Source organism: Cydia splendana, chromosome 2, assembly GCF_910591565.1.
Source record: "Cydia splendana chromosome 2, ilCydSple1.2, whole genome shotgun sequence".
Taxonomy (NCBI): Eukaryota; Metazoa; Arthropoda; class Insecta; order Lepidoptera; family Tortricidae; genus Cydia; species Cydia splendana.
Genome location: NC_085961.1, coordinates 22784876 through 22807729, shown reverse-complemented (window position 1 = coordinate 22807729; position 22854 = coordinate 22784876). Strand labels below are relative to the sequence as shown.

At 38.0% G+C, this 22854-nt stretch overlaps 2 protein-coding genes across 2 annotated transcripts; one reads left to right on the top strand and one right to left on the bottom strand.

The window, feature by feature from the left end:
- Nucleotides 1-440: 440 nt before the first annotated feature.
- On the bottom strand, nt 441-17215 carry LOC134806017 (ATPase H(+)-transporting accessory protein 2). Its single transcript, XM_063779220.1, has 8 exons — nt 17080-17215; nt 16872-17002; nt 16562-16660; nt 15931-16074; nt 15247-15381; nt 13940-14069; nt 12514-12659; nt 441-1164 (listed from the first exon to the last, which is right to left on the bottom strand). The coding sequence occupies exons 1-8, from the start codon at nt 17129-17131 to the stop codon at nt 988-990; spliced, it is 1014 nt and encodes a 337-aa protein (XP_063635290.1). The 5' UTR covers nt 17132-17215; the 3' UTR covers nt 441-987.
- A 210-nt stretch (nt 17216-17425) lies between these two features.
- LOC134799674 (protein N-lysine methyltransferase METTL21D-like) lies at nt 17426-18674 on the top strand. The gene is made up of 3 exons (XM_063772115.1): nt 17426-17810; nt 17889-18084; nt 18396-18674. Exons 1-3 carry the CDS (start codon nt 17554-17556, stop codon nt 18624-18626), a joined length of 684 nt encoding a protein of 227 aa, XP_063628185.1. The 5' UTR covers nt 17426-17553; the 3' UTR covers nt 18627-18674.
- Nucleotides 18675-22854: the final 4180 nt, after the last annotated feature.

The window sequence follows — 22854 nt, the reverse complement described above, 5'->3', positions numbered from 1 at the left end:
TAATAGGATAGTAAAATGTAATAAAATTGGTAATCATTTCACATTAAAATGGTGTTATAATTTTGGTGATCGTTTATTATTTTAGGGTGGTAAAGTAGATTTTTTTGGTATTAAATTTTATTAAATCTGGTGATCAGTTAAATAGCAGCCATTTCAAATTTGTATTACAAAATCAATATTTTACATACATCTTCCCTAAACCAAACCCCTCTACTATAATAGGTCCCAAGCTGCAAACTGCTTCTTCATAAATTTTATAACTAACCCAATTATAGGCTAATTTTAATACAATAGTATTCATTAACTGAACCAGAACCAAGTATTGTATATTACTCTGATATTACATGGTTATTTGACATCAGTGAGCTGGTTTTTTTTTATTCTTTCTAATTCTGGATAAACTATTAAAGCATAACCACGTTTTGAAATGAAAAATACCATTTTAGGAGGAATGTATATATTTATTTCACGAACAAGGACAAACGTAGCAACAAGTTTCATGTGTAAATTTAATACTGTTTGAAAAAAAAAATAAGAGAGGTACCTATAACAAATCATAATACGACAAATACTCCGTCAAATTCCAATAAATATAGCACTGAAAACAATTAGGATTTATATTTACAACTATTCGCAAATAAATAAAATTCCTTTCAAGTTTTTACTTTTAACTCTAATGTAACTCTAAGTTATACTTATTTTGTACAAATAACAATTATTTGTTAAGAAACAAGAACATTTCAGCAACAAGGATCAAGTGTGTTGGTAGGAACTTAACCCATTTTATGATCGTAGAACTGCATACCCATAGAAGTTGAGTAAAAGAATGTGTGTGGCAGATTTCATTAACCTTTTAACCGCTCTGACATTCAACATTAGATGACGCTTTAAATAAATTACCAGAGTTACAAAATTGTGAATTCTTATCGGCGGTTAATAACAGTAAGTTCACAATGCACGAACTAACAACAAGATATATGTAAGTATCTAATTATCCTTCTTCATTCTGGTGCTAGTCATGCGGTAGATGATGGAGTCCCTGCCGGGGTCCATGTCCATGATGGCGTACACGATGGCCACCAGGGAGAAGGCGAACACGAGGCCGAACCACAAGATGATGTTGAAGATGGCAGAGTAGTCTTCGGAGTAGCTGTCTTCAGAACTCTGAAATAGTAAATAAATATTGGACAATCTTACACACATCAACCTAGTCTCACAGTAAACTCAATGAGGCTAGTGTTGTGGGTAGGTACTAGGTGATGAATAGTGATGATATACACGGTGGCTAAAAAATAACTGCATTCCTGTTTTCGGGGTTGATCCCATAGTAAAAGTTGCTCAGTATAATCCCAAATTGCAGAATGCAGTTATTTTTTAGCCACCCTGTATATAAATACATAGAAAACATCCATATATAAAGGAAATATCTGTAATAAATGCCCTTACCGGGATAAAAACCCAATAATTAATTTGACTATTATCAATATTATCATGTATTTACGGTTTACCTAAACAACTGATTCTAGGTATAGCCTATTTATATAGCTACTTCTACGAGACTACACGCATACTATTATCCAACTGTAAAATTACCGCAATCTACAAAATCCTAAATACCAATATGTTTATATCTAAAGAGAATCACTTAGGTACTCTATCCTAACTACTACCAGACGCAATTAGGGAAAAGAGTCCAACCCAAGAAAATCATCAATGTAATTAAAACCTTCTGTCAATAACAGAAGAAGTAAATTTCAATGACGAATTCCTTAGGTTGAATAATTTCGCGACTCGAAACCGGGCTATACCTAGTCGGAGTACCGTAAGAATGGATTTTTGATAGTTATGAATTATTGATCCTTATATGAATTGTGGACAATTTTACACAGATCAACCTAGCCCTAAACTAAGCGAAGGTGTACAGTCAGCAGCAGAAGTTGCTAAGCGGGCCAAGTGTTCAAAATGATCTTGACGCGACTTTATTGTTAAAAGAATAAGAGCGTGTCAAGGTCATTTTGAACACCTCGCCCGCTTAGCAACTTCTGCTGCTGACTGTACTATGGATACTAGGCGACGATATATATCCATAGATAACATCCATAAACTCAGGAGGAAATGTTCGTAATCAACACACAAATAAGGCCCTTACCGGGATTCAAACCCAGAAACTCCTGCTTCGTAGGCAGGGTCACTACCGACTAGGCGTAGGAGGCCATTAAGTGATAGCCTTGTAGTCTTATATGGGTAAATTCACAAACTGCCAAAAAACAATTCTTACAATACTTCGACTAATTTTCACGCAAAATAGGCACAATGGTTGTCGATTTGCGGAAAATGCCCAGTATAACTAACTAACTAATACTTCGACTATATAACTGACCGCTGCACAGTGTCACGACGCTATACTTGTGGTTGGACATGAGAATTTTCTGTTTTTCTACGATAACTTTTTATTGTACTAAAAAAAACTAAAAGATTCAGCAAGGATCTTGGGAATCTGTTCAGGACTATCCCACTCTTTAACGATTCTTTGTAATTATCAACACCGTAAAAAAAAATCATGGAATAACTATTAAATAAAAAATATTAAAAACTCCAACAAAACAAAAAACCATTTTTATGCCAACAAAATCATTTTTATGCCAATAATGCCTTACATCATTTTGGAAAAGAGCTGAATCTCTTCAAACTGCTGGATCGATTTCAAGAAAACAAGCTTTAACGTAAAAAAAACCGCATCGAAGTCGGCCCATCTGTAAAGGGGCCCACTGATTAACAGTCCGCCGGACGGTATCGGCCTGTCAGTTGTTCGGAACTGTCAAAATTTTGTTCTAACTGACAGGCCGATACCGTCCTGCGGACTGTTAATCAGTGGGCCCCTTAACAGAGCTACGATGCCACAGACAGACAGACAGCGTCAAACATATTGACGTCTTTTGCGTCGGGGGTTAAAAACAGAAATTCTCATATGAAACGACAAATATGGCGTCATTTCACTTGCATCAAGTCCGCGGCCTAAACGGTGTTTCACTAACACTAGCGGCATCCGGCTTTTTAGGCTCTTCCGGTGGCGCTCCGCCTTCGCCTTGTGCCTCGGCGCCCCCGCCTTCGCCTTGTGCCTCGGCGCCCCCGCCTTCGCCTTGTGCCTCGGCGCCCCCGCCTTCGCCTTGTGCCTCGGCACCCCCGCCTTCGCCTTGTGCCTCGGCGACCCCGCCTTCAGGGTTAAGCTGCCCAGCTTCTTCACCATCACGGATGCCTCTCTTTTTTCTTGCAAGTTTCTAATTCGCATTAATAACCAATTATATTTGCCACCTTTTACTAAGAGTAGGTAATAATTACTAAGCTGCGGCGCGCGGGTTAAATATTTTCTGTTACTGTTGTTTTTTTTTCTATATGCTCGGCCTATATGTTTGCCTTGCGCAAAAACAATACCGGAAGATTTTACGGTTTCACTCAAGTATTTTAGTCACTCGCGCAACATGCTTCGAAGAGCCTAAGTCTCCATTTTCAAGCACTAACAGTGCATGAGTGAGTAGCGGTCACGACGGGCGGGCGTCACGTACTAAAGTTAGTTAGTAGGGATGTACCGACTAGTCGCCGACTATCCGGCCACATTTGTAGTCGGCGATTAGTCGGCGACTAGTCGGCAAAAATGGCCGATTAGTCGGCACTTTATTAGTGAAAGAAAAACAGAAAAAAAGAAATCAACAGTCAACATTTACCATATGTTTTATGTTTATTTTACTAAAATACCTATTCAGGGTGCATACGAAAACTTTTGTTCATATATTTGACCGTTTGATCGTTATCGTATTGGTGGGCTGGTGTTTTCCTCTACAGGACGATCTCAACTGATTCTCGTGTAATTTCATGTGCAAGTTCGATAGTTAATTTTTTTTATTCAGTTTTTATTTTTTTTAATGGTGGAGGCATGAGGAACTATTAATGTTATTGCAAAATTTAGAGACTTAGGGCTGATATAGACGGCGTGCGAACTCGCATACGAGTTTCATTACATTGCTGGTTATGATAGGTCGGTTGTATTGGCCGTAACCCATTGTCCGCAATATAACTAAAATCGCATGCGATGCGCGCCGTCTTTAAGAGCGCTATTACATTTCGGCGTTGAGCGAGTTTAGGTATTTTACGCGCTGCGGCAGGCCGTGCGAGCTCAGTATGCCGATCCCTTCTACCACACTCGCACTACAATGATGGATTAAACATTCTTGATCCTTCGCGAAGCATATTGAAATCAACCATAACAACACTAACTGTACTTAACTTTTAAAGTTCTAAAACTGTTATTTGGTAAGTACGAAAATACTAAATGCAGTGCAAATGTACATAGGGGCTGTTCATAAATTACGTCATCTATTTTTGACGATTTTTGCCCCCGCCCCACCCCTCAAATCATCCAAAAATCAAGCTTCGGATGAATCTGTTTCCTCCTACGTCATGTTACCATCATCCGATGTACAGACCCCCCCCCCCCCCACTCCTCCCATTTGAAACGACGTAATTTATGAATACTCGTACTTATGAAGGTATATTACTCGAAAGAAATTATAGGTACCTACTCGCTTATTTACATGTTTCGTCATTGCATTTGGTACCTATAGGTTGTAAAGTTTGTATCAACGAGGGTTTAAAAACGAACTGGTACTGAGGATCTGATGATGATTAAGGTGGTCACTGGTCACGGATACCAATCAACCATGTAGTAACATGATTAGGCTCGTTTGATTAGTCTCAACAAGATCTTTGACACTGAAGATACACAGGGTCTGATGATGGAGCTGGAAGGTGGCCACGGGTACCAGTCTATCATGTAACTAAACAACTTCGTGTTTGGGCTCGTTTGATTCGTTTCAACAAGATCTTTGACACAAGACAGTACTCAGGGTCTGATGATGGAGCTGGAAGGTACCATTACCAATCAACCATGCAACTAAACCACATCGTGTTTAGGATCGTTTGATTCGTCTCAACAAGATCTTTGACACTAGGTGATACTCAGAGTCTGATGATGGAGCTGGAAGGTGGTCACCGGTACCAATCAACCATGCAACTAAACCACTTCGTGTTTAGGCTCGTTTTATTCGTTTCAACAAGATCTTTGACACAAGATAGTATTCAGGGTCTGATGTTGGAGCCGGAAGGTGGTCACCGGTACCAATCAACCATGCAACTAAACCACTTCGTGTTTAGGCACGTTTTATTCATCTCAACAAGATCTTTGACACATAGTACTCAGGGTCTGATGATGGAGCGCGAAGGTGGCGACGGGTACCTGTCTATCAGCTCCATCATCAGACCCTGAGTAGTATCTTGTGTCAAACATCTTATTGCGACGAATCAAACGAGCCCAAACACGAAGTGGTTCAGTTACATGGTAGACTGGTACCCGTGGCCACAGTCCAGCTCCATCATCAGACCCTGAGTACTAACTTGTGTCAAAAATCTTGTTGCGACGAATCGAACGAAGCCAAACACGAAGTGGTGTAGTTGCATGGTTGATTGGTACCGGTGACCACCTTCCGGATCCATCATCATACCCTCAGTACTACCTTGTGTCAAAGATCTTGTTGCGACAAATCAAACGAGCCCAAACACGAAGTGGTTCAGTTACATGGTAGACTGGTACCCGTGGCCACAGTCCAGCTCCATCATCAGACCCTGAGTACTAACTTGTGTCAAAGATCTTGTTGCGACGAATCGAACGAAGCCCGACACGAAGTGGTTTAGTTGCATGGTTGATTGGTACCGGTCACCACCTTCCGGATCCATCATCAGACCCTCAGTACTACCTTGTGTCAAAGATCTTGTTGCGACAAATCAAACGAGCCCAAACACGAAGTGGTTCAGTTACATGGTAGACTGGTACCCGTGGCCACCTTCCAGCTCCATCATCAGATCCTGAGTACTATCTTGTGTCCAAGGTCTTGTTGAGACGAATCAAACGAGCCTAAACACGAAGTGGTTTAGTTGCATGGTTGATTGGTACCGGTGACCACCTTCCGGCTTCCAACATCAGACCCTGAGTACTATCTTGTGTCAAAGATCTTATAGAAACGAATAAAACGAGCCTAAACACGAAGGAGTTTAGCGGCATGGTTGATTGGTACCGGTGACCACCTGCCGGCTCCATCATCAGACCCTGAGTACTATCTTGTGTCAAAGATCTTGTTGAGACGAATCAAACGAGCCTAAACACGAAGTGGTTTAGTTGCATGGTTGATTGGTACCGGTGACCACCTTCCGGCTCCATCATCAGACCCTGAGTATTATCTTGTGCCAAAGATCTTGTTGAGACGAATCAAACGAGCCCAAACACGAAGTGGTTTAGTTGCATGCTTGATTGGTACCGGTGACCACCTTCCGGCTCCATCATCAGACCCTGAGTACTATCTTAAGTCAAAGATCCTGTTGAGACGAATAAAACGAGCCTAAACACAAAGTGGTTTAGTTGCATTGTTGATTGGTACTGGTGACCACCTTCCGGCTCCATCATCAGACCCTGAGTACTATCTTAAGTCAAAGATCTTGTTGAGCCGAATCAAACGAGCCCAAACACGAAGTGGTTTAGTTGCATGGTTGATTGGTACCGGTGACCACCTTCCGGCTCCATCATCAGACCCTGAGTACTATCTTGAGTCAAATAAATACATATAGAATGTCAGGTCGTTTCAAATATTTTTAATCCTGTCCGGTAGTTTATTAAACTGTACCATTATAAATTATAATACTATAAAAACAGTGCTAGGATCAAAGTCTCTCGTTGCGGTTTACACGCACACAGTATAGCGTTTTACACGGCGCCCGCCGCACACAATGATAAAAAACCTCGTCGTCGCCGTTAAAAATGTGCGGAGCCGACCGACACACGTCCAGCCTCTACAAGCTCTGCCGCGGCACTGAGCTGGCGCAGCGCGCGTCATCGGTAATATAGAGTAGTTTTCAAAAAATTGCCAAAAAATTATAGTAGAATTTCATAAACACTAATGTATACCAACAGTATAAGCAAACGTTGCAGATTGCTTGAGTATGAAAATGACTTCGATATTAAGTAGATTTTCGTAGGAATTGCCACTTGTTTCGGAGAGAAAATCGAGTTCGTTTTACTTTGATTTTCTCTTTCTCAAAGGTATGTAGGAAAAATATAGTTTGATATGCCTAAAGTACAGGGTATTAGTAATACAAAATAGCCAGGTTTAGCAGAGTAAAATTCTCAACATTTCCAAATAAGAGCTCGCCATTCAGTGCTTCACGGGGTTTTTCGGAAACGACCATCAGAAAAAAAATCATTACTAATTTAATAAGTCCTTTTTCTAATATTTACAACGATATTTATAAAGATAAGAAGACGCTTTTACTGGAACAAGTACTCATTGTTTCTAATAATGAGCGCAAAGTCCTGAATTTCGTCGACTAGTATCATCAATTTTGCATTATTTCGACTTTTCTTGTAAGAGCGCTCTTAATCAGCCCTTAGTTGGCACGTTGCTCGTAAAGACGGTGACCACAGGGGATAGGTTCTTAACTGGCGACTACGTACGGGACATAGAGCCTTGGAAATACCTACTACAAGCTGTACTGACGGTCTGCTCAGGATCGCAAAATAAAAGAACTAAAGACAGAAATTGAACGAGGATTCTTGTGATAGGTCTTTGAAAGTGTAGAGAACACCTTTTAGCCAAGCTAAATTATGATGAATAGCTCAACCAAAGGAGCAAAACGATTGTTTGTCACCTGAACTTATACGAAACTAATGATCTGGCCGACTAGCCGACTAGTCGGCCAAATCAATAGTCGGTACATCACTATTAGTTAGTAATTAGTAGTTGGTCAAACCAAAATTGACAGTAAATATGTACCAACAAAAAACTATACTCATCCTTTTCTTTTCGGTGCTAGTACTAGTGTAAGACAAAGATAGTATAATTCTCTCTGTCTATGTTTGAAATGAGACAGTCCTTTGGCAAACTATAGTATGTCTCACGTTAGTTTAAATTCGAATACCGGATTTATTATTATTCTCATTATTATTATTTATTATTTATTATCTTCATCATAGTCAACCCCTAAACAAAAAATGCAAACCCATTATCGTGTAAGTTAAGCGATCTATTTAGATCGCTTCGTTTGGATGCTTGTCGCTCTTTGACTCAAATATGTTATTTAATCGTAGGTATAACAAGTATCGATCCGTTTAGCGCGAACCGTAACTCGCTTATTGCGTCGAAATAGGGTTTATTGTTGTACAGGGCAACAGCTGTATTGTCGATATATGTGGTACCCAGGCACTATCGTTATTTTAGTTGGAGCGCATCGCTAACAGTTTCACAGTTTCATCATCTCAGCCATAAGACGTCCACTGCTGAACATAGGCCTCCCCCTTGGACCTCCATTCGTACCGGTTGGAAGCGACCCGCATCCAGCGACTTCCGGCGGCCTTAACAAGGTCGTCTGTCCATCTTGTGGGTGGACGTCCTACGCTGCGCTTGCTAGTCCGTGGTCTCCACTCGAGCACTTTTCGACCCCATCGGCCATCTTCTCTGCGTGCAATATGGCCTGCCCATTGCCACTTCAGCTTGCTAATCCGGTGGGCTATGTCGGTGACTTTAGTTCGTCTACGGTTCTCCTCATTTCTGATTCGATCACGCAGAGAAACTCCGAGCATAGCCCTCTCCATAGCTCGTTGAGCGACTTTGAGTTTTGAGATGAGGCCGATAGTGAAAGACCACGTTTCGGAGCCGTAAGTCATAACTGGTAACACACATTGATTATAGACTTTCGTCTTGAGGCACTGAGGTATGTCGGACGAAAAGACATTACGTAGTTTCCCGAACGCTGCCCAACCGAGTTGGATTCGGCGGTTGACCTCTTTCTCGAAGTTGGACCTACCTAATTGGACTACTTGTCCTAGGTAGATGTACGAGTCAACAACTTCGAGTACCGAGTTCCCAACAGAGACTGGGATGGGCACAACATTGGCATTTGACATAAGTTTCGTCTTGTCCATGTTCATTTTCAAGCCCACCCGTTGTGAAACTCGGATGAGGTCATCGAGCATCATGCTGAGTTCCTCCATCGACTTTGCCATGACTACGATATCGTCGGCAAACGGAAGGTGAGTGATGTATTCGCCGTGATGTTGATGCCAAGTCCTTGCCATTCCAGGAGCTTGAAGGCGTCTTCCATTACGGCAGTAAACAGTTTCGGAGACATAACGTCTCCCTGCCTCACGCCTCTTTGCAATGGAATCGCCTTCGTGCTCTGCTCCTGTACTCGGACCGACATGGTGGCGTTACTATACAAACACTTCAACACTTCGATGTACCGATAGTCAATATGGCATCGCTGAAGAGACTCAAGCACCGCCCATGTTTCCACTGAATCGAAGGCTTTCTCATAGTCCACAAACGCTAAGCATAATGGCAAGTTATACTCTTCGGTCTTCTGTATAACTTGCCGCAGCGTATGGATATGGTCTATGGTACTTTAGCCTTTTCGGAAACCGGCTTGTTCGGGAGGCTGGAAGTCATCAAGTCTGTGTTCGAGACGGTTCGTGATGACCCTTGAAAATAGCTTATAGCTTATAGACATGGCTCAGAAGCGTGATGGGTCTGTAGTTCTTCAATAGGTTGTTATCACCTTTTTTGAAAAACAGCACCACCTCGCCTCTATTCCATGTTTCAGGCGTTTTACAGTTTGGCGAAACTTTAATTATAGGTACATTGTGTTTTGCTAATATTTTTTTTAATACAGTTGGTCAAAAAGTGCTACTTTACGTAGCTGTTTAGCGTTCGCAAAGTTGTTTTTTGCGAACTAGTGCTTTTTACTTTTCCAGCTTTTTTTAATTTAATTCTGACCGTATTCGATACGTCCACACCAAAGAGTTTGGATATTCAAAAACTTACGATATTTCACTAAAAAACTTTTTTATTATTTGGCTGAATGGAACCATATCATTGCCACGTTGGCGTTTGTCGTTAACAGAAAAAATTAAAAAGTAAAACCGGCGCCCGCGATTTTCACTTGAAATTTAGTTGTATCAAAATAATTATCTTAAATTGCAACTGTAAGTGTTTTTGTATTAAATGAGTTATTGTGATTAATTTAGGCAATGTAAATCAACGCTGAACGTAGTTTATAGTGCTGAATAATAGATAATATACAACATCATTCAAGTTCAAGGGAAAATTCGTAAATGTAAGTGTAATACTCATGTTACCAATATTTGTTTTATTGCGATTTTTTCGCAAATGTATTAAAAAACGTCGTTCAATGTACGTGTGAAAGTGTTATTATTTACTTGTCCCGTGTCTATCTCGGGACTCGTAAATAATAACGTACTTTCCACACTTGCATTGAAATGTACTATTTCACCACACCAGCTCGGAAAGGCTTACTTTGCACTTCAAAAACGGATAGCAAAGTTGCACTTTGCTATCAGTAGGTAATTCACATGTGAGGCAAAGTAATCAAATGCAAATTTTGAGTTGTTTTCTTATGTTTGATGATGATTTTGGATGATAAATATTCATTTGAATTTGATTTGGTTTGATTTTGTTTGATAACCCTTCGGGTGGCAGCACCTCCGGTTGAACGGTAGGAGAAATGGCGCGGCCATTTTTTTAAATATGCCTCTGCGTGGCAGAGGCCGCGAGAAGGTTCGGTCATAACAAGCCCGTAATTGGCAGAGACCGTCTCGCGACATCTGTGCGACGCTGCATTTCGCGCCTAAAATAAAACCGTTAAAACTATGCTTTGCTTGCTCACTCTTGCAAGATGCATTCGTCAATAAACAAGGATGGTATTCCCTAACGGTCGAATTCCCGCGTAAAACAAAGTTTGTTAGAAATGACGTGATGTTCCTGCCCCACCTTTTACATTTAATATTTGCTTCGGGTTGGTGTGGTGAAAAATTTTGTTTCACTCAGGGGCAAATTTTGTTTAACCCTCGTGCTTTGAAACCCTCGGAACGCTCAAGATTCCATTTATCGAACCACTCGCTACGCTCGTGGTTCAATTTTGGAATCTTTCGCTTGTTCGGGTATCAATATTAGCACGCGCGGTTAAACAACAACTTTGCCCCCTTGTAAAACAAATAACTATTTTAAACGTGCCAGTAACTAGGACCAACCTCGGACTGCAGTCTCCCATGGTACGAATTTGCGCTGCTTACAATGCCTTTATAAAAGAAAGGGATGACATCGACATTTTTCATGACCGTTTGCCCGCGTTCAAAAACAAAATACTGGGCGAGAAAAATAAAAACAAGTAAATAAGTAAATAATAAAAATTTTATATCTTGTTGCTCATTCTTTCATTATAAATTAAAAAAGAAAAAAAAAAGAAAGAAAAGAAGATCCGTGTTGTTTGTAGTTTTATAGTTATAATTAATTAGTATAATTCTTAGATTTAATTGGCCTGATGACAGTAACAAAGAATCATGGAAATAATAGTTTCATAGAAACATATATGTTAATATGGTTCTAAAAAATGGCCCAATCTCAGTATAATCATTAGGATTATTAATATATTCAATAAAATAAAAGTGCAAAATTCTCCAATCAGCCATTTTGACTGAAACGCCAATCAGAAGCGACCTAAGGAGTGACGTCATCAATCCATGACGTATTTCTTAGAGCAGCATAGACATCAACCTCATTGACCGTAATCCATACATCCTCACCAAAGAGTTTGGAGGTTCAAAAAAAATGTTATTTCGCCACTAAACATTTATTACGTCCAGAAAATATTATTACACTATGTAAAGTAAATATTTATTTGTTATTAAACAAATAAAATGCTAAATAATATGATATTTCACCAAAAAACTTTTTTAATTATTTGGCTGAATGGAACTATCATTGCCATGTTGGCTGTCATAACCAGAAAAACCGAAAAATTAAAAATAAAACGGCGCTCAGAGATTTTCACTCAGAATTTGCATGTATCTAAATAATTCATCTTAAATTGCAACCGTGTGAGAGTTTTTGTATAGAATGAGTTATTGTGATTAATGTTTGTAATGTATTTATCATCCCTAATTATAATATATGGTGCTGAATTTACAATATCATTTGGATTCAAGGGAAAATTCGTAACTGTAAGTATGTAAACAATGTCTATCACCCTTCCACCAACTAACTAATGACGTCACAAATGGCTTGCGAGGCGTTTTCGCGCGAGGTTTAAACTAGCTATAAAAAAATGCAATTATTTATTTTAAATCTTATGAGTATAGCTCAAATATTGTGTTTTTCGGAACCAGTACAAGTGTACCGACAATAATAAAAGGGATTTCAAAATTTGTCATCAGGCCAATTGTATAGTTTTAGGTTAAGTTTGATCTCACTGTAACACTTTATCAATGTTATGTACTCCATAATTGTCATATGTATCAGTAGTACCTTGTAAATGTTTTTAGCGTAAGTTATAATATGTATGATGTGGTTGTACTTTAATAAATAAACATAAACATAAACGTGTGTAGTGTGGACATACCAGCGAGCGCTGTTGCTGCGCGGGCGCGTTGGGCGCGGCGCGCACGGTGCGGCGCGTGTGCGCGACGTCGGTGGCCACGGCCGCCACCAGCACTGCGCCGTCGTACGCCTTCGCGAACGCCGAGCTCAGCTCCGAGATAGCCGACCCTAAACAAAAACACACCAAAATGCACGTTTTTACCCATGTAGTCCTTAAAATAAAATAAGGTGTATTCGGGTATTACCGAATGTCGGATAATTCCGAAATTCAGATGAAAATCACCCTTAATTCCATCATAACTAGTGGCTCTGTGAGCTGTAGACCTCGCGAGCAGAGCTTGAAATAACATGGTGCTAAGAGCTTTAAATACACCGTGTTTTTTTTTATTTCCGTTAATTTCAAGGGTGCATTCCTGAGCTTAAATCAAGTAACTTTCTCAAAGACACCGATGTTCTAATTAAGTCCATTTCGGAGATAATCCATAATTAATTTTTTTACTATAAGGCCTCTACAAGCGTGTACACTTGCCTTAGGGCCGGCTTACATATTGATTAGTGTTTAGAATGAGTTCATACATTTGCTACTAAACTTAAGTACAATCTCGGTCGATTGATGTACGAAATGACATTGATATGTCACAGATTTCAATTGTTTGGTTGAGTTAAATGTAATGCCCGTGTTACAACAACGCTATATGCTACATTTAATTACTTTTTAAACAAAAAGAAAACAAAAAAAAATTTTTTTTTTGAAAATTAACTATGCCATTTAGTTCTTATAAACGTACTTAACTATACCCCGAAGTTAACGGAATTCAATAAAAACACGGTGTATAGTAAATTAAAGAAAAACAATACGAAATTTATGTGTAAAAAAATACAAAAAGTTATAATATCCCAGCATACAATTACTGGGGATCGAACCCAGACCCTCTGTGCAAACAGAAAAAGCGAACGTTTACAAACTGAGCCAAATAGTTCTTAGATGGGTTGACGAAATTTAGCTACTCCTTCTCAAATTAAAATTAGTTAAAATTAAATACCTAAATACCGCCTAAACCAGCGATAATTTTTTTCTGCATTTTTTGCTATTAACTCTGTAAACATGTTTCAAAAAGAAAAAAGTCTTATGATATCGATACGACTATTTGTTTAGGCGCCAGGTATCACGACTCCGCCATTTTTAAAAATTTCCAAAAACCGGATTGACAAAAAAATTTTATTTAGTCATAAAATTCGGTCACAAAATTTCACGAGAATCGGTTAAGAATTGCGACCTGTAGAGGAGAACATCCGGACATACGAAAGCAAAATGCCCGAGTCAAAACGTAGACCTTCGCTTCGCTTCGGTCAATAAAAGTCTCTTTCGGAATTATCCGACAGTTTTCGACATTCGGAATTACCCGAGTAAACCTTACACAGTAAAAGCTGTAAAGTGTAAACCTTACCTAAAAGCTTTTTGGCTTCCTTGACTTGTAAAGAGTTGGGACCGTGGAAGTCTGACAAGTCGTGCAGCGATTGGAAGCGGAAGTGGTAAAAATCGACGATGTTGTCTCCTGAGACGATACCGGAATTAATCTGTAAATAAAAATAATTTAAAATATTTCATTAAGAATTTTAGGCGATTTACACACTAACTCCAAAAATCTCCCACGGCAAATGGGGCAATAGATTTAGCAATGTATGTATGGGGCTATTCACAAATTACGTCATTTCAAATTAGGGGGGGGTCTGGACATAGGATGACGGTAGCACGGTAGACGGTAGGAGGAAATGGGGTCATTTGAAGCATGATTTTTGGATGATTATAGGGGGGGGGGGGGTCAAAAATCGACAAAAATCGATGACGTAATTTATGGACAGCCCCTATGCAAGCGTATGATTTTGTTAATAAAATACGATCAGTACAGTCGACGTCAAAGATATGATTACATGATTACACTTTTGCAATTCCTTTGTAAAACGTGAAAAATGTAAACAGTTGACATCCACTGTACAGTGATACAGTCAAGTGTAAAAATATGGGTGCACTTATCATAGTAAAAAATATGTCCCATAGCTTTTATGTCAGTGAATTAAGAACTATGGGACATATTTATAAGTTGTAGGTATGCACCCATATTTTTACACTTGACTGTACAACACAATGAGGTCGCGCCAGCCTATATGAATTGCCTAACCTTGCTCGGCCAAGGTAAAGGCAATTCATACCTACATGAGTAAAAGTCTCCATTTCAGCTTGAGAAAAAATGCTTTCGTATGGCTATTCAGCTGTTCTCGATTCTCGTGAAGTTTGGTGAGCAGATACGAAAACTATACAATTTTTATTGTCGATCAGTTTTTAGATTTTTAAGATTTGTAGCCATGTGGGTTCTTAAAACTGTTTAACACATCCACTCCCAGCGAACTGCTATGCGGGTTCTCCGTTCGTAGGCGAACACGTAGGCTACAAAGCGAGAAAACCGTGCTACATATGACACTACCAGTGAAAGCGTTCAATAGGCCACAAAAAAATTAAAGCTATAAAAAAACTGACATGATCCACACTGTTAACTGGCAATTACCATTTATAAACCTAATGGTAAAGCCCTTATTCATACAACTTAGCAAATCTTTGTTAAATTTTGTCCTTTTCTAACAAACACAAATGTCAAGATGACAGATAAGGAAAAACAATTATCAAGGGCTTGTTAGGCTCCACAGGCATATATGAATAAGGCCAATATGGTCCACCACAGTGTAAGCACCAAAGTACCTTTTCAGTGATAGCCTTCAATGCTGCAAGCTCATGTAGGAATGCACTATCTTCTTCCACTGAGTATTTCAAGTGGCTCAGGGACAGCTTAAGAACCTTTGGTACTTTGATGTCTGCAAACACCCCTGATGACAACTGAAAAAATAAAAATGATGTAATTACCTCCATGTTTATAATATTAGATTATAGTTGATCATACTTATGCTTAGTTATATTAACTTCAACATTCAGGCTTCTTGGTATTACAGGATCTGATATATACATTTGTTTTGCCCATCATATCCTAGAGTCAGAAACTTACATTGAATTATAGAAATGTTATAGTAATGTTCTAAATGTCTATTAAAAACACAACAGCTTCTTCAATCCAAATTGGCCATTTATAATAACTGTAGAATTAACAATAATTTGCTGGAACTCTTTAATATCATAGCCATCAATTTCACATATTCCTATAGTATTTTAAAATAATGATCATAGCAGCTATGTTATATAAATTTGTATAATATATTTTCAAAGAAACTCGTACAATAGTTAATCGTTATAACCTTTCATAAATAATACAAAGTAGCATTTATTTTTCTAACATATCATAAAATTTTCCAATTAATGAAATTAGACCCACTTAACAAAATAACTAGATTCATAATTTGTGGATATTAATGTTAATGTTGAGATACAAACCTGATTCACATCAGTAAGCTTGATCTTGAGGAGCCTACTGCGTCCATTGCTGAAGCGCTGCTGTATCCTGTGCCGAACTACTTCAAAAGTATCTGGTTCATATTCGTCCACAGTCAAAGGGAAGGCATTTGATTTACTCTCAATCTAGAATTTAATAAATTAATACTTAACAACAAAACTAGGTCAACAAATGTAAACTATGGACTTGGATTGGATCTAATATGAATATTGTCAATAACAAATTATTAAGCCTTTATTTCGTGCTAAAGTTTATACAAGTACAAATTACTTAACAATTTTGTATATTTATTGGCATTTTGCATGTGGAAAATTACAAATCACATGTGTAGTGTGTACACAAAGATGTCAATTCACCTGAGTACCATAAAAACAATGTCTGTCTTGAATTTACAGAATAAACTAAAAATATAAATTTTAGGTTAAAAAAAATCTAGGACTACACATATTGGAGGGTTCTGTACCAAAGGGAGGACAACTCATTAATGGTTCAACTGATCACATTTAAATAAATTCTAAGAAATTATGATACATAGTTCTGTAGGGTAGTTCCTGCATTATGCATTTAAGGGTCAAGGTGTAGCAGTGTAAGATTATAAAAAAAAACACTTACAGTCTCACCGAGGCTGGGAACTCCATCTACATACACTTCTACTACAGCTTCAGGCAAAGTGAATGGATCAAGAATGGTCATGCCATCCCATTCAGTGCCCTGAAAAAGAGCACAGAGAATTTATGTTTATTAAGCAATTATACTATTTAGCACCAGTAAAATGTAAATAACAGAAATTACAAAGACAAATATAATTAGGTAACAACCAGGCGCTCTTATTTCTAAAGAGCGATCTCTTCCAAACCTTTTGGTTTGGGTTGGGCTTTGGGTGGGTGGGTTAACTATAAGTTTCGTAAAGATGATTACCTACCTCTTCAACCGACAGTCCTAAAGCAGCGGAAAACACTTCTTTCAAGAGACTTTCAGGTATCTTACTGGATCCAAAAAAACTTAGGGATTTAGGGCTGTGAATCACGTCGAATTCCCCAGCGGCATTAGAGCCTAAAATCAGAATAATTATAAACAAACGTAATATAAAAACACATACCTTAAATGAAAATATAGATTTCGTTACTCACCGACTATAAAGAGGACAAGGGAACACCAGAAAACGACCATTTTCACAGCCATTTTTATCGACTGAAAAACCTTTCCTCTACAATGGGCAGACTGTCATATGATTTAAGTCTTGCCATACACATATCGTGTGACTATATTCAATTCTTTTCATTATGTTGGTGCAACAGTAAAGTTAGTCAAGTTAGTATACGAAATAGCTTTTCTTTTCAATCAATCTTTGGGTGTTATGGCTCCATCGATATTGCTTTTCTTTTTATAACTCGAATAGTCGTCGTAGCTGTCATTGTCATTACTGTCATAAGCATTGTCATTATTATCAGTGTCATCTTATTCTTATGTCTTTACACGTTAATTTTTTCATTGGAGAGTTTGATTTTGTACGTTTTGCGCCATTGTTTGTTTTGATAATAAATAAAGCAGAGTTTTCAAATTATTTACAAAATTCTAAAGTAATATCGGACATATTTTTAGAAATGTCTCACAGAAGATCAAGTTTTCAATCAAATGACCTGTTTCCTCGTGAAATTGATATTGAGGTGTGCTTAAAAACGCTAAAAATTTATCAAAAAATTGAAGGAGATGTGAATTGTGTTGTATGGGATGCATCTTTAGTTTTAGCAAAGTATCTCGAAACAATGTGCCAGAATAAAGCTGAGTTCTTAAGTGGCATTAGAGTATTAGAACTTGGGTCAGGTTTAGGGGTTGTTGGTCTAACAGCTGCAACTCTAGGGTAATTACCAAATATAATTCACTTAGTCGGAATCCAATTAGACTCTTATTTAGTTAATTAAATTAATTTCGTTTTTAGCGCCCAAGTAACGCTTACAGATTTACCTGAAGCACTGCCGTTGTTGCGAATGAACATAAAAGAAAATAAGTCAAAAATTTCCAGTATGGGAGGGTATGCCATAGCAGAGTCTTTGGTGTGGGGTGACAGTACATCCCAAATACTTAAAGAAGAATATGACATGATTGTACTCGCAGACTGTGTTTATTATGAAGAGGTAAACTTATTGGTTAGATTTAATCTTATCGCTTTAGTACATTCAGGCATTCAGTACACTTTAGTACATTTGGACCGGGATATGGACCATGATTACCTATTGTATGCTGCGGGCTCAGCACGGTTCCATTTTTATCTACTATCACTATGCGCGTCCCTTTCGCACTTACATACTTGTTAGAACATGACAGGCATGGTGACAAGGGATAAAAACGCGACCGTGCTAAGCCGCCTGGTCAATATAAGTCTAGTGAAACTGCAGGCAACAATATTAGCATATGGCCGGCTTAAAATATTTGTGTTTTATTACAGGCAATAGATCCTCTGGTACAGACATTACAATGCTTCACCAACACCTTAACAAAGAAACCCACAATGTATTTGACTCAAGAACTTCGAGATTCTGAAATACAAAAGAGGTTATGGAAAAAGTTTTTTGAAAAACTTAATGACATCTTTAATGTGGAACAGATACCTGAAGAACAACAACACAAAAATTACAGAAGCCCGGATATTTTACTCTTTAAAATTACAAAGAAATGATTTCTTAGGTGTAAGTATACTTATTAGTTTAAGCGCATTCAGTCTATGACAATATCATTAAGCATTTCCAATAGCTCAAATCTTTTTCTAGTTTAAATAATTAATAAACTTCTTAAATCTACATAAATTAACAGAATGTGTCTTTACCTATAGCAGGATATTAATAAAGGAATTATTAGTAGATTACCTACCTACCATGCATTTAAATTATTATTGTTAGGCTTTTTTTTGTATTATACTTTTTAATAGGTCTATTTAATTATTTATATAAAAAGTTTTTTCTAGGGATTTAGTGATTGTATATTTATTTTGACTGTGTTGTGTTTACTATTTAATAATCAATTACCTCAAATGTACAAATTTAATAAAGTTTCTGCCTTGTTGCCATCTTTTTGTTTGTTTTCATATAATTGATAAGTAAATTTTATTTAACCACACTGCCATTTCTGCAAGAAGAAACAAGCGGCAAATTTAAAAAATGTTTGCGCGATGGGTTGTCGTCCCATAGAAGATTTGAATTTCACGCCTTTATCTACTGACAATGTTGTTTGACCAGCTATAGTTAAAATTTCAAGAAAAAAAAGTGCTGATCTGCTGATATTTCGTGAAACAGAGCAGACGCTGAATGCGACAATAAAATTATATGGACGCTAGCGCAAGAATACCAATATGTATTCTCATTTGGGGAGATTTGGGGGCATTTATTTAAATTTGACGTGTTTTTTAATATGACGACGTGTTGCCTCTCTGTCGCACTTGTAAATTAGTATGTAAGTGTGACAGGGAGGCAACAGGTCGGACGTGGTTCGCGGTAGACCCTCAAGCCCGCTCCACACTCGTGCGCGAGTCGCGGCTCCCGAGTGTGGAGCGGGCTTTAGATATCACAAGGCCAGTCCAGACGGGATAATCAAATCGATCGATTTGATCAGAAAATAAATTTGTGTCAATCTCCAATTTAATCACCAGCCTGATTTATGTTGATACATTTTACGCCTACATTTTTTTTTTAATTTGCCTCTTCTACTGACATTGGGTGTGCCAGAGTATAGGAGCACGTCCAAGATTCTTGTCAACATAGATGGCAGGATCCTATAGACGTGCTATACGCGTGCCAGACGCGTGCGTCCGTTAAGGCCAAGAGCGCACCACGACTTTTTGTCGCGCGATAATTTAGTCGCAGAAATGTAACGTATATGTTTATATGGCAGTGAGCGCATATGCGACAAAAAAATCGCAGCGATTTTAAAATTGTGATTTGTCACATTTTTCCGCGACTGCTCGCGACGCGATCAAGGCCTCTGTTCACTTCCTAAGAAAGTTATGTCCCCAAATAATTGCGCATGTATGCGCCTGAAGCTTCTATGTTTGCTTTGGCCTCCTAGAAAAAGTTGCCAGTAATCAAAATAAAAACATTTTTCTACAGCAACATTGAGCAATGTTGCTGCCAACTGAGATTTAAATTTTCACGAATTTTTTACATTATTAATCATAAAACGGGACTTCAAACACTTAAAGCTGAACTACACGCGATTAAGTTTTATAATGAATATTTGCTTCCAACTGTCTTTATCAATGTTCATAAAATATATGGAGGGTAGGTACGTCTACCCACCATAATAATAAAATATATTTGTCAATGACTCTGTCCAACTGCTGTGGTTAAAATTCATAACGAAAATTTTATTTATTAAATCTTTAAATAATAAGTACAACGTAGCGGTACTACCACTTACGACTCTGTAAGTCTGTACCTACATGGATTACAGCAATGCACGTAGAAAATGTGCTAAATGCGGAGTAACGGCTGTTCAAGATACATATTTGAGTGAAATTCATAGCTTTAGTGGATTCAGAAGGAACCGCGTCATAACGCATATGGAAAGCGTATTAATTACCCGTGAAGAAATGTATGAATACAAGTTGGAAATCTGTGTAAAATCCCGTGTGTAAAGTGTAGTGTATCTGTGTGTGTAAAGTGTAAGTAATAGGTAGGCATGCCTATAAAGTTTTCAGTATATTATACTGAAAACTTTGTGAATGCGCTTTATTAACGTCTATTTTTTTATTAAGTTGTCAGGGTTTAATTTTCAGTGTATATTTCTATATGTAAAACATTTTTTTAATAAATAAAATAATACAATGTTATAAACATAAATATGCCTTTTATTTAAATCAATTGATAATACCACAAACAAGGGGTAATATTTGCATCTTTTATATATTTCGTGATATGAAGATAACAAATATGTTTATCAACAGAATTACTACCAATACCTACCAATACCCGCCAGGCTAAACCGGTTGTCAACTTTAGTTCCATTGGTACACAACGACGGCGCCACTAGTATAAACGTATAAACGGTTGGGGACATTTTTTTGTATGGAGTTACCGTTCTTCTCCTAGTGAGTATTATATTCTTTGGACGCGATTGTCGCAAAGTGAATTGCAGCATACGGAGCAAGGCCTGTTCACTTCCTAAGAAAGTTATGTCCCCAAATAATTGCGCATGTGTGCGCCTTAATCTTCTATGTGTGCGTTGGCCTCCGGGAAAAAGTTGCGAGTAATAAAAATAAAAACATTTTTCTACAGCAACATTGCTCCCAACTCTGATTTAAATTATCACGAATTTTATACAATATTAATCATAAAACGGGACTTAAAACGCTTAAAACTTAATTACATGCGACTAAGTTTTATAATGAATATTTGCTTCCAACTGTCTTTATCAATGTTCATAAAATATATGGAGGGTAGGTACGTCTACCCACCATAATAAAAAATATATTTGTCAATGACTCTGTCCAACTGCTGTGGTTAAAGTTCATAACGAAAATTTTATTTATTAACTCTTTAAATAATACATACAACGTGTACCGCTACGTACCACTTAAGACTGTAAGTCAGTACCTACATGGATTACAGCAATGCACATAGAAAATGTGCTAAATGCGGAGCAACGGCTGTTGAAGCAGCCAGAGTGAAATTTACAACTTTAGTGGGTTCAGAAGGAACCGAGTCATAACGCATCTGGAAAGCGTATTAATTAACCGTGAAGAAATGTATGAATACAAGTTGGAAATCTGTGTAAAATGCCGTATGTAAAGTGTAGTGTATCTGTGTGTAAAGTGTAATAGGTAGGCATGCCTAATGTTATTTGTATAAAAGGTACTGAAAACTTTGTGAATGCGCTTTATTAATGTCTATTTTTTTATTAAGTTGCCAGTTTTCAGTGTATATTTTTATATGTAAAACATTTTTTAATAAATAATAAATATAATGTTATAAACATAAACATGCCTTTTATTTAAATCAATTGATAATACCACAAACAAGGGGTAATATTTGCATCTTGCATATATTTCGTGATATGAAGATAACAAATATGTTTATCAACAGAATTACTACCTAGCAATACCCGCCAGGCTAAACCGGTTGTCAACTTTAGTTCCATTGGTACACAAAGACGGCGCCACTAGTATAAACGTATAAACGGTTGGGGACATTTTTTTGTATGGAGTTACCGTTCTTCTCCTAGTGAGTATTATATTCTTTGATACGGAGTTGTATGGCCCCGCGCGCACTGCGATAATAAAATCGCACCCGGACATCAGTCGGCATATATCGCTCTCCAACCGTCAACCTGCTGCTGAAGACGCTAGATGTTGACCATTTAATTATGGAAATAGAAGGAGATCACCTTTGTGCTCGGAGTAATTAACAATGGAGCCGCCATTAACAGGCGTTCCCCTCTGTCGAAAATAGGCGGCCAATGGTCAACAACTTGTCAACCATATGTATGGACTGACGTTTATCTGACATGACGTACCTATACATTTGATGTGCCCCTCCCCCGCAAAAAACGGCAGACTATTTTGTACCGAAAATTTTAGACATGGCGTCTCCGTTGGTTATATCCTCTAAGCCTTTGTGGTATAAATACTCAAAGTCATACAGCGATCACATATTAAAGACAACGTTTCATGACAAACGACTGGTACGAAATCCATGTTGAGAATGAACAAATCGAATGACTTTTTCATCGCAGTGCGCGCAGTGAATTTTCTGCGATATATTACAGCGCGATTCTAAAATCGTGTCGCAAAAACTAAAACCGTGGTGCGCGCTTAGGCTAAGGCCCCTGTACACAATGGGCCATCGCCGGCCAGTCCAAGCACAAAATAAATAGAGTCGGACCAAGAAAAGTCTGCAGCGGATTTGATAGCCCAC